This window comes from Aspergillus japonicus, assembly GCF_003184785.1.
Source record: "Aspergillus japonicus CBS 114.51 unplaced genomic scaffold BO86scaffold_6, whole genome shotgun sequence".
NCBI lineage: Eukaryota > Fungi > Ascomycota > Eurotiomycetes > Eurotiales > Aspergillaceae > Aspergillus > Aspergillus japonicus.
Genome location: NW_020291643.1, coordinates 546,174 through 560,457, shown reverse-complemented (window position 1 = coordinate 560,457; position 14,284 = coordinate 546,174). Strand labels below are relative to the sequence as shown.

The 14,284-nt window shown below is 50.8% G+C and overlaps 4 protein-coding genes across 4 annotated transcripts; 3 read left to right on the top strand and 1 right to left on the bottom strand.

Moving 5' to 3' along the window:
• Positions 1-4,900: 4,900 nt before the first annotated feature.
• BO86DRAFT_189090 (uncharacterized protein) lies at positions 4,901-5,746 on the bottom strand. The gene has a single exon (XM_025666661.1). The coding sequence runs from the start codon at positions 5,557-5,559 to the stop codon at positions 4,936-4,938; it is 624 nt and encodes a 207-aa protein (XP_025531234.1). The 5' UTR covers positions 5,560-5,746; the 3' UTR covers positions 4,901-4,935.
• A 1,291-nt stretch (positions 5,747-7,037) lies between these two features.
• BO86DRAFT_304900 (uncharacterized protein) lies at positions 7,038-8,913 on the top strand (the record flags this gene model as incomplete). The annotated part of the gene is made up of 2 exons (XM_025667638.1): positions 7,038-7,794; positions 7,853-8,913. The coding sequence occupies 2 exons, from the start codon at positions 7,038-7,040 to the stop codon at positions 8,911-8,913; spliced, it is 1,818 nt and encodes a 605-aa protein (XP_025531233.1).
• A 758-nt stretch (positions 8,914-9,671) lies between these two features.
• Positions 9,672-11,903, top strand: BO86DRAFT_453788 (Sds3 domain-containing protein). The gene is made up of 2 exons (XM_025677016.1): positions 9,672-10,341; positions 10,407-11,903. The coding sequence occupies exons 1-2, from the start codon at positions 9,904-9,906 to the stop codon at positions 11,496-11,498; spliced, it is 1,530 nt and encodes a 509-aa protein (XP_025531232.1). The 5' UTR covers positions 9,672-9,903; the 3' UTR covers positions 11,499-11,903.
• An 805-nt stretch (positions 11,904-12,708) lies between these two features.
• BO86DRAFT_396345 (putative Zn-dependent hydrolase/oxidoreductase family protein) lies at positions 12,709-14,124 on the top strand (the record flags this gene model as incomplete). Its single annotated transcript, XM_025673393.1, has 4 exons — positions 12,709-12,833; positions 12,898-12,942; positions 13,042-13,680; positions 13,746-14,124. 4 exons carry the CDS (start codon positions 12,709-12,711, stop codon positions 14,122-14,124), a joined length of 1,188 nt encoding a protein of 395 aa, XP_025531231.1.
• Between the last annotated feature and the right edge of the window lie 160 nt (positions 14,125-14,284).

The following is a 14,284-nucleotide window of genomic DNA, read 5'->3' as shown; positions in this document are numbered from 1 at the left end:
AGTAGGTAGGTAAGTAGGTAAGTAGGTAGATAGGTAAGGTGCGCCGCCATCCATTCCCCCGGGTCCCATCGTATCCTTGCCCCCCTTCTCCCCTTCCCCCTCCTCCCGGGTAGACACCGCATCGGTGCTATGTTGAGCAAGGTTTGAGCTAGAAATCCTGCGGGAAGGGGGGGGGTTAAGGACTTGTGAGGTCCTTCATCGGGACAAGTTCACGAGAGTGTTGATTGCTGAGGGCTGGGCACGGAGTCTGATGCATCAGGATAAAGGGGTGGTTTTCTTGTACCTGTGCTTAATATGTGTTGATTATCCCTTGTGAGGGCTCGAGGACTGTTGTTGTCAGAAATCGTCTCTGCGCTACGTGCAGAGACCATGCTGTAAGATTGAGGATATTGCTTGAACAGCAGGGGCATAATCCTATACTTGCAGCTTGTTTGAGAAGTAATGGCCGGTCACCTGGTCGTCACACTGAACTGAAATCATCTGTACTGATAGAGGATCAGGGTGCAACTAGCACCAGATCCAGATACTGTACGTAGATCCAGCATCAGAACTGATATTCTCACCTCAGGTTATTAATCGCAGTTCTGAATTGACAATAGTATAAAGCAACAATCCCTTTCTACAGCTATATCTCATAAGAATAAGAAGTAGTCAAAGCACTGACATCCACTTGAACGGATAATCATTCCAGGCAAGTAGTTAGAGCCCGCGAGTTGAGCAATATCAAGCATAGCTAACTAAAGCCCGGCAATTACTGAACCCCAGCTCCAGCTCTCGGACCCTGCCCCAGGGGACCTGGACTACGACTAACAACTACTAGTTTATTCGCTAGCAAGTCGCAACCATCGGTACCGCCTCTGCTGCATGTAGCCTGGCTTGACATGACATTTGTACGCAAATCAAAACTAATCCGACCAGGTCTGCAGCCTGGTCCCTTCAATTATCCTTGGATTCCCCAGAAATTACCAGAATGCACACGTGTAGTCACCCCGTAGTACAGTCCCTTCCAACCACCCAATCAACCCCAGAAATAACCCTTCAGCATAGGTCCAGACCACAACCTCCCTCTTTCGTCCGGTGGCGTTCCTCCCAGTAACTCCCCTCAGTCCAGACAAACAATAAAGGAAAGACACCCGAGCGGCCGGGCGCTGGCCAGGCCAGGCCAGGGGACGGGACCGACGGGGCAGGGCAGAGTGAATACGTACCACGACCAACTCTAAGTGAGATGACGGGATAAGAATTTGGGTGGGTAGGGGGCCGTTTTTAATCTATTCATCGAACAGATTCTCTTGTTACTCGATAAGTGTTGATTCAGGTTGACAAGATGATGATGAATGCGATCGGGAGGGGGATGTTGTATTGACAGTCTGAGTGGGTGTTGGGGTTCAGAAAGCGATATTGGGGGGTGGGGGGTGTGGAGTTGGGATGAATGAGGAATTTCCATCTACTGATGTACGGAGTACAGTACGCAGAAATCTGGGATTGTGGGGTAGTGCTTTGTGTCGGGTTGATTAAAGGGCTTTTTTTGTACCGTGTATGTTGGACGGGGGTTGCGTGGTTGGTTTTTATCTATGAGGATTTGGGGTGGGAACATCTGATAACAATATTTAGTGATTGGGAGGATACTCTGTATTGTTGAGGGTCGGATAATGGTCGTGATACTGTATCAGGATGCTGGAGACTACCACGGGTCAGAATAGATGAAGGTGCATCGCATGGCATGGCATTGAGAATGGACTGGACTTTTGCTACACAGTATACAGTCAGTGATGATTTACGGAACCTAGTTACTCTAGTGTGCACGCATATGTATGTGGCCCCTTTGGTGAATCCCGTGACTTACGATTATAGTCCATCCTTTAAGCATGGGCGGACGCTATCGAGGACTATCAACCTAGACCATGATCAACATGACTTACATAGTACATGTACATACAGTCAGTACATGGAATTCTGAACAAGAAGATCTAGACTCTCTGGTCACAGACTCACCCCTTGCCCTTCCTTCCCTTGTCAGTTGTCACGACCAAGGGAAACAGGATTGCGTCGGAGATCTACAAGATAATCTTACTCTCAGCACAGTACCGTAAATGCAAATTGCGAACAACCTCCCGTATTCGTTCATCTACCTACTACCGGTAGGTAGGTATTCCCATCAAGCAAGTCTACCGAGCACACCGAAAAAAAAAGGGACCAGGTGATACGTGCACACACACCCTTGGGTCCCTGGAAAGTTGACAGTGGACCAAAGTTGATGACAGGACTTAACTTGACTTGACTTGACTTTGACGGTGTCAACCGCACAGTTGGGAAGTGCAATCTCCCTGACTGACCCAACCCATCGGTGGTGGGGAAAATCTATCCGTCATGGATTCTGCTTCCTGTGGTTTGTGGTTTGTGGTAGTCTTTAGCGAAATGAAATGGTATCCATGAGTATGATTCTGACCTCATTGTCGTGGGGATACGGGCTGTAGAAGGTCATGCAATTTTACTGTACCGGTAGAGACCCCTAATGTAAAAGCCCACTCTAAGCTGGAGACCAACCCGACCACTAGATCAGGTACGAGTACAAGTGAGCCACCAAGCAACCCCCCCTTTCGCTGTCAAATGGATTTTCCCTGTCCCCGTGGATGTGGATGTTTTCCTTTTTAGTGTAAAGTTGTCGAAAGAAAAGGAGAAAAAAAAAGCACGGGACCTAAACCGGACCAGCCACTGACGTCGTGAACTGGATCCTAGTCTACATAGAAAGAAAAAAAAAACGACAGAGGCGGATTTACGGATGGAGCTGATTCGGGTCATGGGAGGGGAGGAGGGGCATAATTTCCATTTTCGAGGGTTAGGTACGGTGGAATTGAAAGGGAAAGGGAAAGGACTAGACCCAGGCTCAGCCTGGCGGGCGCATACATTTGTGCATCACTCACTGAATGAATGTTCATCGATACTACCTTAGACATGTTAGTGTCAGTCAGTGACTTGTCGACCGCTCTTTCGGCGGGGGGACAATAGGTAGGAGATCTATGGAAAGTGTGGAAAGTATGGGAAGTGAATCTGACGGGGGCAGGTTCGGATCATTTACTTGCAGCAGAAAAGAATAAGGGGTTCAAGGTTAAGAGGGTTGATTGGCGATGAGTGAAATAAAAAAAAAAAAAAAAAAGCAACGATTGGGTAAAGGGTAATTTCCAGCGACGGGCGAGCAAGCTTATTGATTGCGCGTTAATTTAACTCAGTAGGGGGAGAAAAAAAAAAAAAAAAAAAAATAAAAAAAAAAAAAAAAAAGCAACGCGCAACGGACAATTGCGCATTTCAGCCTCAGGCTCGGGCGGGATTCTGCCCGGATCTACTCCGTACAACTGGATCTTACTCATCGCTGCCCAGTGTAAAGAGTGTAAAAGATCTTGCTGTACTGTATGTACATGTACCCTGTAGCATTGACGGATCTCATGATTCTTTGTGCGGTAGTCTTCAGCACCTAACCAAAACTCGTCACGGCAAAGTCGGCAAGTTTAAATTGATTTCCAATCTCAAAGTCTATCGAGATAGCTAAGGTTGTACGGTGTGCTTAGGTTTGGGACAAAGGGCGGGATTATGCTTCTTGTGATTCGTACCTGCCTTAGAGCCTATGAGATGAGCTGGAAGTATAGTCACGCCAACCTACGGAGCACTTGACCTTGAAGATGAAATGATCTTAACCCGCAGTCAAAAGTTGCGGTGTTCACGGAAAAGAAAACCTGGACACGCACACACGGTAAAAGCAAATTGAACCTTAAATCCTCAAGCGAGGAAAAAATAAAAAGAAATGTGATGAAAAAGACCTGTTCAACTTTTGACTACCCAGGCGGAATCCCGATCACATTAGGCGGATCTTTTCGGCAGCACGGAAACCAGGGTCTAGGCGTCAATCCGCCCGGATGCGGCAGTGGATTCGATCGCGCCATGCAGGTGCGCCTTTCTGCCGTGGAACCAGGGTGAGGGAGGGGGAGTTGGGTGGGGGGGTATGGAGAGGAGGGAAGGCTGACGACGTCAAGATCTGAGAAAGCATACCTACTGCTGAGTACTCGTAAAGCCTGGAGGGGAAACCGAATAGATGATTCATGGAAAGTATCGTGGACTGGTCGACGGGCTCGGGGAAATGGGAAAATGACTGGATCTGGGGAAGTAGCAGTTGAGTGGACGGGGAATCATTTTCCTCTTTGGTGTTTACTTGACCATCACTTGTATGAATCACCAATTGAGTTTCCATTCAGAGAGCAGGACCGGGTTGAAGCTGAGCTGCCCCCCCCATACCTACCAGTAGTCAGCCTGAGCTTGTACGAGTGGAATCTACTGTGTATGCCTCCAAAAAAACCTCCGACATATTAACTTCTGAGTTATGACTTTGTGCAATGAGGCCCGGCGATGATCAAGCCCGAGCCACTTGGTGACTTTAGGGAGCTAGTCCCCTTCCAATCTATTTATACACAATCTCCACCTTGATTGTGCACAGATTTTTCAGCCGAGAGAGCCCCATCTCTCGTTTTGTGCAGGGACTATCTTCCGGGGGCAGGGGGCAGTGGGCAGTGGGCGGGCGGCCGGGCGCCCTGGGATTACTTTTCGCCTGTCTGTCGGTGTGACGAGGTGTTTGCTGTTGACCTTGTCGCATCAACAATTTGTATGTACGTTGTGTACTGTACGGAGTACGGTAGGGGGAAAATGAGAATTGTCGTTTCGCATCTGATTCAGAGCGTGTCTCGACCCGGAGATCCGATCGAGGCTCACACCCGCGCCCGCGCGCGCAAGACCAGGCAAACAAGCCTCCTCGATCAGACAGTGCAGGATGATGATCGTCCAAAAGTGATGCTGATCCGGGTAATACGAGATCCTTTCTAAGGCGAGGTGGGCGGGCAAGGGAAAAGGGAAAAGGGAAAAGGGCAAAGAGAGCCCAGACCACATCAACTGTCACTGCCCTGACCACCACGGACAGCTTGACGGGGCGCCTGGCAGCCCTGCCATGCCATGGACTAGGATTGACTGGGGATCTGGATGGTATGAGTATTTATCAAAATGCCGCATTCGACATAAGAAGCAGTAGCTATAGCTGTTGTTGCCTTCGGGGGGGGGATGGTTTGGGAGAGGGCTGGTTGGTGGGGTGGAAATAGGATTACTGACCAGGTCATCCGCAGGTCGTGTGTCTTGTCCTCCTCCCCGATAAGTGGTATACCACCCATACAATAAGTACACCCTCACCGACAACAGATAATGAGAAAGAAGTTGAGACGACGCAAGAATGGGCATGGGCAGTCGTAAAGCCGGGTAAAGGCGACGGTCCGTGGAGTCATGACTGGAGGTGAACCCAGTGAGGCCAGTTCTAGGCAGTGGGTCTTGAGTAATGGAAAGAGGAGGAGGGGATGGGGGGGGGCAAAAAAAAAAGCTGAAAAGAGTTCGAATTAAATCAAAAAAAAATACAATAAAAACAAAAACCAAGGACGGGGAGGAAGAAAAGTGGCCACAACGGAAGGAAAAGGATAGCCTCAAGGCCCGTGTAATGCTGGTTACGGTAAGGTATCGCCCGGCTTTGCCCATCTTAGCTCCGATCAGCCACTATGGGAAGGCAGTGGGAGTGTGGGACACACAACAGGCTGAGGGTGGAAGGCCTAGATGAGTCGGGATGAGTCCGGGCAGTGTCTGGAACTGAGGGATGTTACCATTTAATTACGTGTATATTACGGGATGGTTACAGTCTTAAGTATTGTTCTGATTCTGCTTGTACAATAGTCAAAATGATAGAGTCTTGAAGAATGAAAGACTACGATGTAGATGGGTATATCTATATAAGTCATAAGTTAAAGAATTCTACTATAGTTAGTGTCGAACAATTGGACCTGTTAATCACCACCACCACCATCTGCAGCGAGCGGCGGCCTCGTGTCAGGAAATTCCCCAATCAGGCAGGGTGCGGTCTAGAACACGGGTGGAAAGTCGCAGCCCGAGGGTCTTGTTCCTTTCGGGCTGTCTTGTCTGTGTCTGTCTGTGTCTGTCTGTGTCTGTCTGTCACTCTTCCACTTCCACCACTTCCACCACCATCTGTTCTGGCCCTTCCATTTTCCACCTTGGCTAGGCTCCTTTCCCTCTTTTCCTCCCTCTTTCCATTTCTTCCTACTCACTCCGCTCTCTTTTTCTCTTCCTTCCCCTCAAAAAAACCTTTTCCTTCTTCAGTTGTCTGTCTGTCCTGTTGCTGCTAGTGCTCATCGAAGTTAGTACTTACTGACTGGATGGCGTCTGGCCGCTCTTCGAGTTTCGCGTTTCGAATTTCGAATTTCGAATTTCTACGACGGAGTACGGTAGTAGTCTCTTTGGGTTTCTAGCTTTCTAGCTGGAGTCTTTAGTCTCGCTCGCCCTTCAATCTCGCCCTTTCCCCACTGTATCATCATCGATCATCATCAACCACATCCACCCGCACACTTCCATTAACTAGCAACTACCACCACAACTCTCTTTTCTCCTCCTCCTCCTCCTCCTTCTTCTCCTTCTTTTCTTGTCTCCTCTCCTCTCCTCTCTTCCTCTTCCCCTCTCTCTTCCCCTCATCTATACTTCCCTCCTATACTTCCACCACCACCACACAGCAATCAATCTCCCGACCGTCCCGTCCTCAGCTCAACCTAAACTGGTTTTCTGTCTCAACCACCACTACCACTTTCACTACCTCGTTTTTCCGGTATTGGTGTGATCATTGATTCGACTATATTTTCCGTGAAACCTTCCACTGCACACGATCCTCCTGACAGACAACCTGACCACCCTTTACCGAGCCGCTATCATCAAGAGGCGTTGATCTGCCCTCTCTCCAATTCCCCTCCACTCCCACTATCCCCCCCCTCCAATCGGTCTTATCTTCCGCCTCCTCCCGTTGCTCCAGGGCCCGATTCTGTTATTGGGTCCGCCTGCGTCTCGCCCTCGCTGCTTCCACTGTGCCAGCAGCGCCTTCACCCGCAGACTGAATGAATTCTCCAGTGTGTCATGGACCGTTTCGGCCTGCTTTGGAGGTGCGAAACAGCTCGGTCATGCGTTCTCCATATTCAGAAACCTCTAGCTCCTCAACTTCGCCATCCTCGTCAGAAGTGTCCGGAGAACCTAGCTCGCCTTTAAGAGCCGTGTCGCCATTTGACTCGCACGACCCCCTTCGCATTAGCCCGATCTCTCCTATCAAGCCACAACACCACTCCTCTCGATCTCCTGCATCCTTCCATCACGACACTGGCTCAGGTCGGCTCAAGCGTCGAGCCTCGCAGGGCTCAATCCTCACTAAGCCTTCTCCAGTCTCCCGTTTCCTCTCGCGCAGCAACGCTTCTCTCCATCTTCCATCCTTTGAAGAACTGGGTCTCTCGTCGAAAGTCTCTCGTTCCGACTCTAAGTCCTCTTCCCCGCAATCCCGCCTTCGTCTTTCCACTGGTCCGACTGCCTCTAGTTCGCTGGCGACTCGAGCATCGCAGTCTTCCTCTACTGGGTGGGATTCGTCGGCCAAAAGTGACTACCTCTCTGCTCTTCCACCTACTCCCCCTGATGATAACGATCATATTGCCTGGAACCCCACCTCCGATATGTTGCTATTCGAGTCACATGTGACTCGAAACCATGGGCCCATGGTCATGGACGAGGGCCCAAACATCGGCAATTCTCCAGCGCGGACTGACGGCCTCAGTAGCCCTTCCGACCAGCTGTCAAACGTGTCGCCGTCGAGCTCCGGTGGTAGCCCAGGGTCGTCAGATGAGATGGATTGTGATCACAGCTCATGGCTCGAGAACAGCATCGAAGCTACAGGTAAGTTAGGATCGAGGAACCTGCGAGTGAGCGCCGCTGATTGGTCCATTGCGAATAGTCTCATCACTTGCTCTCTCGAACTCCCGCGGAGAGGCCGTCAAAATCGTCTCTCAGATGCTCCCCTATCCTCGCCCTGCTGACAAGGCCGCCACGATATCATCCAACGACAGTGTCTATTGCTCGTTAGTGCAGGCAGTACAAAATCGACTCCGACATGGACAATCGCCCTATATCAATATCACCCACGCAGTTCCCGAACAATTCAGTCTCTCCAACCTACCATCATCGCCCCCACATAGCCCTCGATTTTCATGTTCCAACGACGATTACTTCAACCCCACCGTCTTCTCCAGTGCCGCTGTGGTATCAGCTTATCACGACTTCCGCGGTCCCATTCAAACCCGACCCTCTCACTCGCCCATGCCGATCGTCCCACCCCTCACGGTTCATCTCTCGATCTTGGAACGCTACCTTCCCCCCTCGTCGGCCCAGGAATACAAGGATCTCTTTTCGCCATACCGCCCGTCCTTCTTGGTTGATCGACTATCCGAGCTGTCCTCTCACGGGGGCTCGTTACTCTTTGTCTACCCGACTCGCAGGGGTGGATCTACTTTCAAGTCACAGTACCTGGGTCCTATTCTGGACCCCTTGCTTCGTCAACTCGTGGTTGTGAATGAACTTTCTACAGATATCGGCCGTTATCTGGGCAAGCTCTCTTCCGTGTCTCATATGGACGACTTCGACACGATGCGGGAAAACCTCGCCCAGCTCTGCAACTCTTTGAGTTCCTCTTCTTCTCAATTTAGTATTGTGGATGCTCGAAAAGGCAGCGCTCATCTCGATCGGGAGCTTTGGACCGAATGGTTCATCCACCAAGAGAAAGCTCGCATGAAGGAGGTGCTTAGCGTGTATTGGCAGAATGGTCGGCGTCTTCCGGCCACCAAAGCTGTTTCCAACGTGTCTTCCACGAACTACATCTTGGAAGACAAGGAGGTGACGTCGGCCATGCTCTTGGGTGAGATCTTGGATGGAATTCGACGACGACCTTACGGCGAGGATTCCGAACCTCACGATGGGGTTGAACTGGGCGTTTTTGTCATCCGCCGATCCCACTCGTAAGCGGTCTCGGACAGGGTTGAGCGAGTTGCAGACGCATCACGCCCTTTGCGTCTCTCCCTCGTTCTACTCATTGATTCTTGTTTTTATTTTCTTTCTTTTGACTTTGTTTATGGCTGGATATATGGTCTTACAATAAAAAGGGACCTGGCGGGTCCGACGGCGTCTTGAGGAGTTGGATGGACATTGGGTCTCAGTTTGCATGTTGTTTGGGACGTCTATCTAGGAAGCATTGGCTGTTTGCATTGTTTTTCCGCTGGAACAGAATACCCAGGATATCTTGTGTTATGGAAGCGTGATGACCACTAGCTTGTGTCGATGATGACGATGATTATTACTATCAGTCTAGATGTTGGATTGCAGGGATCCAAGTATCAAAATAAAACAGGATGTATTCATCCAAATTGAGGGTGCCAGTTTGGCATCAACTACTGAAGAACTATGCGTACTTTGCACTTGTATAGATTCAATTGCTTGGGATATTGATTCTCTCATCAGAACACAGCGTCTGACACGAGGCATAGATTACCGTGAAGGGAAGGTGATCTTTCGATGCTGGAAAGACCAGTAGATATTGTTCCTATGTTCGAAACCACGATTTCATCTCTAACTATCCTGGGAATCAAGGCGAGCTGGTCAAGCCGGGCGGTGAGGAATGTCCCCGACGCTAAGCTGTATCGGGCCAACGGCCGGCTGCCCGCTTTCTGTTTCTCCTCCGTCACTGTTCATCCATCCATTCATCCTTCCACTTTGTTCTGGTTCGCTTTGTCTGTCCATCTTGCGATATCTCTCTCGCCCTGAATGTGCTTACTTTTCGGAATTGGGACCTGCACTGCTCTCTAACAGCAGCGGTTCTCCACCACCTCTCAATTGCTCCTGTCTTTCATACACAGCGGGAGAGTGAAAAGAGAAATAGATCGCTCTCGCACTTAACCCAGCCCTCCCCCCGTCTTCTACTTTGCAAATTTACCAGGCGAGCGATCCGCCCAGATTATGGCTTACTCGCCTGCTCCTCCATCTCCACTTCATAGCAGCGGTGCCCCAAACATGTCTAACAATATACACTCCCGTGGACGCTCGACAAGTCCTCCGACCAGCGTGCCGCTCTCAAAACGGGACAAGCGACGCAGTGCGCTTCAGGAGCGTCTCCACGATCTAACAGCCTCCTTCAGCCAGAACCGAGACACTCAGTTTCGGCAACAATTGCATGCCCTTCAATGCGACATGACCCTCATCAACAATGCGGATCCGTACGAGCCGGGCCCGCTTCCCGACTCCGCAGACGAGATTGCACAGCTGATTGAGAATACTGTCGGCGGAGGGAAATTTGCCAAGGAGATGGCTAGTCTGGCGGGAATGTGGTATTCGCGATTCGTGCAGGAAGTAAACCAGGCCAAGGCCGAAAAGGATGCAGATTTAGCGATGTTGGCAGTAAGTCTGCGTTTTGTCTTGATTTCGGGTGTGGCCTGCCCGTGCTAATGAGCCTTCTTGCCCAGGGTCGTCATACCAACAATTTAGAAAGATTTCGACGGGAATATGCGTTCCGCGTCCACTTCGCCGAAGAAGAATACAAACACCTTGCAAATACCCTCCGCGAGCGTCTCGTCCAGACCATTACCGGCAAACGGGCCCGTCTGATGCGGGAGAAAGAGCAGTTGGATCTGGCTGACACCAACGCTCTGCTCCTGCATCCGAACCAGTTCAGCATCACCAATCCTGCCAGCCCAGGCGGTGTCCACGGCAATCGCAAGACGCGGCATACTCGCCATCGTGTTGATCTTGAGCTCGGCGACGGAGCCATGGCAGAAACTTTCAACAGGCGAAAGAGAAAGGCACCTGAGGAAGAAGTCGGCTCTCCGGTTCGCGACTCGGGCTTATCATCACATCCGGCCGAGCGCGCAAAAGCTCAACTGGTGCAGCAACAGCAAGCGCCCGCATACGCGATCCAGAACCTCTTTACGGAAAAAGAGCTCAGTGCGCACGCGAACCACGCACATGTAGCTACCGTACACTTTTTCTCAACCTCCAAACGTGCGGATCAGCCCTCGGGTGCCGCCACCAACGGCAACAACACTGACGCGGATGAGGGTTCCGGCGTCGACGGCACAGGCGCGGAAGACAACGGTACCCCGGCCACCGATATGGCTCGGACGGCCAGCCAAAACTTCCACGCCACGCGCTCGACCCGGGGGCACGGCAACCACGCGCTGAACGCCCTGGCTGAGCTCTCTGATAAGCCGGCTGTGCGACCCAATCTCCCCTACAACATTCTGGCCAACTACCACGCGCGACCAAGCAACAACGGCGCTCCCCCGCTACCGCCGCTCATGAACGAGGAAGTTGACGACGACTGGGCTCGCATGGACCGGCTGCATAATAAGCCGGTCGGCTTCGTCGACAGAGGCCTGGCGCAGCTCCTTGTCGAGCCTAGTCCTGCTGAGGTGAATGGCGTCCCTCAAAACCCCAACCGGTTCAACATGTTGCATCCGGACTTCCCGACGGACATGGGGATGCATCTGTACCCTCTCTCCAAGGACACGGGAGATGGGGTCTATAGTAATGAACGGGCCAAGAAGAGTAGAACTTAGCCCTTCTTTTGGTGTCTCATGTTTTGACCTGACTTGATTATTCAATCCCCACGAACCCAACCGCACATATGTCCACCACCGAACTATACCTTTTGGCCGGTCAATATTGATCGAATCAACATATGCATTGTTACCACCGCATTGCACGAGTACCAAAGACTATTTGGGAATCACGACTTTTACCATTACTTGCTACACCGGATTCATTGGCTTACTTTACACCTACTACTTCTGCCTACTACCACTTACACGCACGGAAATACAACTAGCGGGAGTGAACACGATTGCTTTCTTCCCATCTTACTTCTGATCTTATTGGTTCTTTGTTTGAAGGCGTTTGGGACGACGAGAGGAGCACTTGGATTCTTTTTTTTTATTCTTTTTTTTTTTTTTTCTGTTTTGTTTCCCCGATCAAAACGCCTTGCTTTTCTTGGCTCTTGTCTGTCATATTCGAGCTAGTTTAATTTATCCCCATACCCTAGCTAGAGAGAAGAGAGAGAGAAGACGGAGAACAAGCACTGAATGATATGACATGACTGAACTTAACCTGACCTTTCCATCTGCTTTGGGGTTGATTCAGTTGGAGGGTTAGAGCGCAGGGAATACATATCTAGTAACTCATTGTTCCTCTCATACTAGTGGTATAGCTTGTGCATATCAAACCACTTTCCGCGCTTTGCACCTATCCTGTATTACTACTATCTGCAACTACTAGTAGGTATCGTCAGTACTGTTTTCGAGTGTAGTACATTTCGTGCATACTGCCTGAATACCTAACAGCGGTGGCCCCACTTGGATTTTCGGCCGCAGGGGTTAAGTGGCGGAGATAAGGAAGTGCCAGCCTCGAGAACTAAACTCCGTACTGTACGTTTGCTCCAAGCCCGTATTCACCATCAAGTGACTGTGCTGATCAACCTATCCGGTCTCTGCGTTGACAGGGATTAGCTCTGGGAAAAAATAACTTCCAGTCTTTGTGTACTTGTAGGTGACTAGCAGGCGTCAGCATAATTGATAGTCATCAATAGTTTCTTTTCTTTTTGTCTCGAGCCACGCACCTCTCCGTGCCTTGAACCTTGGTCCTTATAAAGTTTGCCTCCCTCCCTCCCCCAAGGACCGGAAGTTGGATATGCGTGCGCTCTGGAGAAATTGGCATTCCCTCCATCGTCATAGTGAATCGGTCTCACGTGGGTTATCCTCCAAAAAACGCAACATGAGTACCCCCGCATCAGGGATCCTGTATTCGGCCGCGGTTTTGCTCGCGCCGGGATCTCCGGGCCCGAGTGATGTCAAGGATAAGGCCCATCATCGTACCAATGGCTTCAAGAACCCATGGGAGTAAGTTACCACCTGGCAAACTGAACATTACAGGAGGTTGATTAACTTTAATCCCTCTTGTCAGCTCTTGGAAGGATATCACAATCAGTGATGCTGCACGGTTTTGGTGGTAAGTGCTCAGGCCGCAGAGAGCGACGACATATATAGGCAAGTTGGCAAGGCATCGATGAGCTGACTCGCGCATGATTCCTGCTGCTGCTGCGTAAAGGCAGATGATCACGGGCAAGGTCAAATTCCCGAGCACCGCACCTCCCACCGTTCCTGTCCAGAAAGCAGAGTTCCTGGCCAGTCGCACCGCTTCCAGTCTGCGCGCAACCTGGCTCGGCCACGCTTGCTACTATGTTGAATTCCCCAGCGGCCTGCGAGTCCTCTTCGACCCTGTTCTCGAGGACCGTTGCTCTCCGCTGTCTTGGCTGGGCCCCAAGCGCTACACCGACACTCCCTGTCAGATTGAAGATATCCCTATCATCGATGCAGTCGTGATCTCTCACAACCACTATGACCATCTCTCGCATCCTACTATTAAGGAAATCTTCAGAAAACACCCGAATTGCCACTTCTTCGCCCCCCTGGGTAACAGAAGCTGGTTCGAGCAGCTCGGAATCAAGAACGTAACAGAGCTAGACTGGTGGGACGAGCGCGATCTCGTCCTGTCGCCCTCCCAGGAGTCCCCGGCAAAAGTTGAGGGAGCGGTTGAAGACATCAATTCCCCGTCAGCTGAGATCAAGGCTCGAATCGGCTGCCTCCCATCGCAACACACGAGCAACCGAGGAGTCTTCGATCGGGCCAAGACGCTCTGGGCTTCGTGGTCAATCGAGTCCGGGGGCAAGAAATTATACTTCGCTGGGTAGGTTTATGATCGATGATCCGGAATCATGAAGTCGCTTTGTTCCTCCTAACCCAGATCTCTAGGGACACCGGGTACGCAGCCGTTCCAGAACTTCCAGCTGGCACCAACGACCATGCCCCCGAGCACAACTTCCCCACCTGCCCTGCCTTCAAACAGATCGGACAATACCGAGGCCCCTTTGACCTAGGGTTGATCCCCATTGGAGCCTATGCGCCCAGATGGTTCATGAGCCCCATGCACGCCGACCCTCACGATGCAGTCAAGATCTTCCGAGACACCCAATGCAAGCGAGCCATGGCCATCCACTGGGGCACATGGGTCTTGACTGAAGAAGAGGTGCTTGAACCCCCCAAGAAGCTGAAGGAGGCATTGCGAGAATACGACCTTCCGGAAACGGGGGCTTTCGATGTCTGCGATATCGGCGAAAGTCGCGAGTTCTGAGAGAGATAACCTTTAACTTTTTGGGGAGGGTTTGAATAGTGTCCGATAAAATATGTACAACAAGGTTTTTGTGTTAGAGCCTCCCTAGTGTCTAATATGCCTTTTTGGCTGTTGTGGGCTTATTTTGAATATACTTTTCTACATTCTCATGTCCTGCACT

Coding starts and splice junctions, on each gene's coding strand:
- BO86DRAFT_453788 (XM_025677016.1), top strand. CDS start 9,904: ATGGCTTACTCGCCTGCTCCTCCATCTCCACTTCATAGCAGCGGTGCC. Junction 10,342..10,406: donor CAGATTTAGCGATGTTGGCA/GTAAGTCTGCGT, acceptor CTTCTTGCCCAG/GGTCGTCATACCAACAATTT.
- BO86DRAFT_189090 (XM_025666661.1), bottom strand. CDS start 5,559: ATGGGCAAAGCCGGGCGATACCTTACCGTAACCAGCATTACACGGGCC.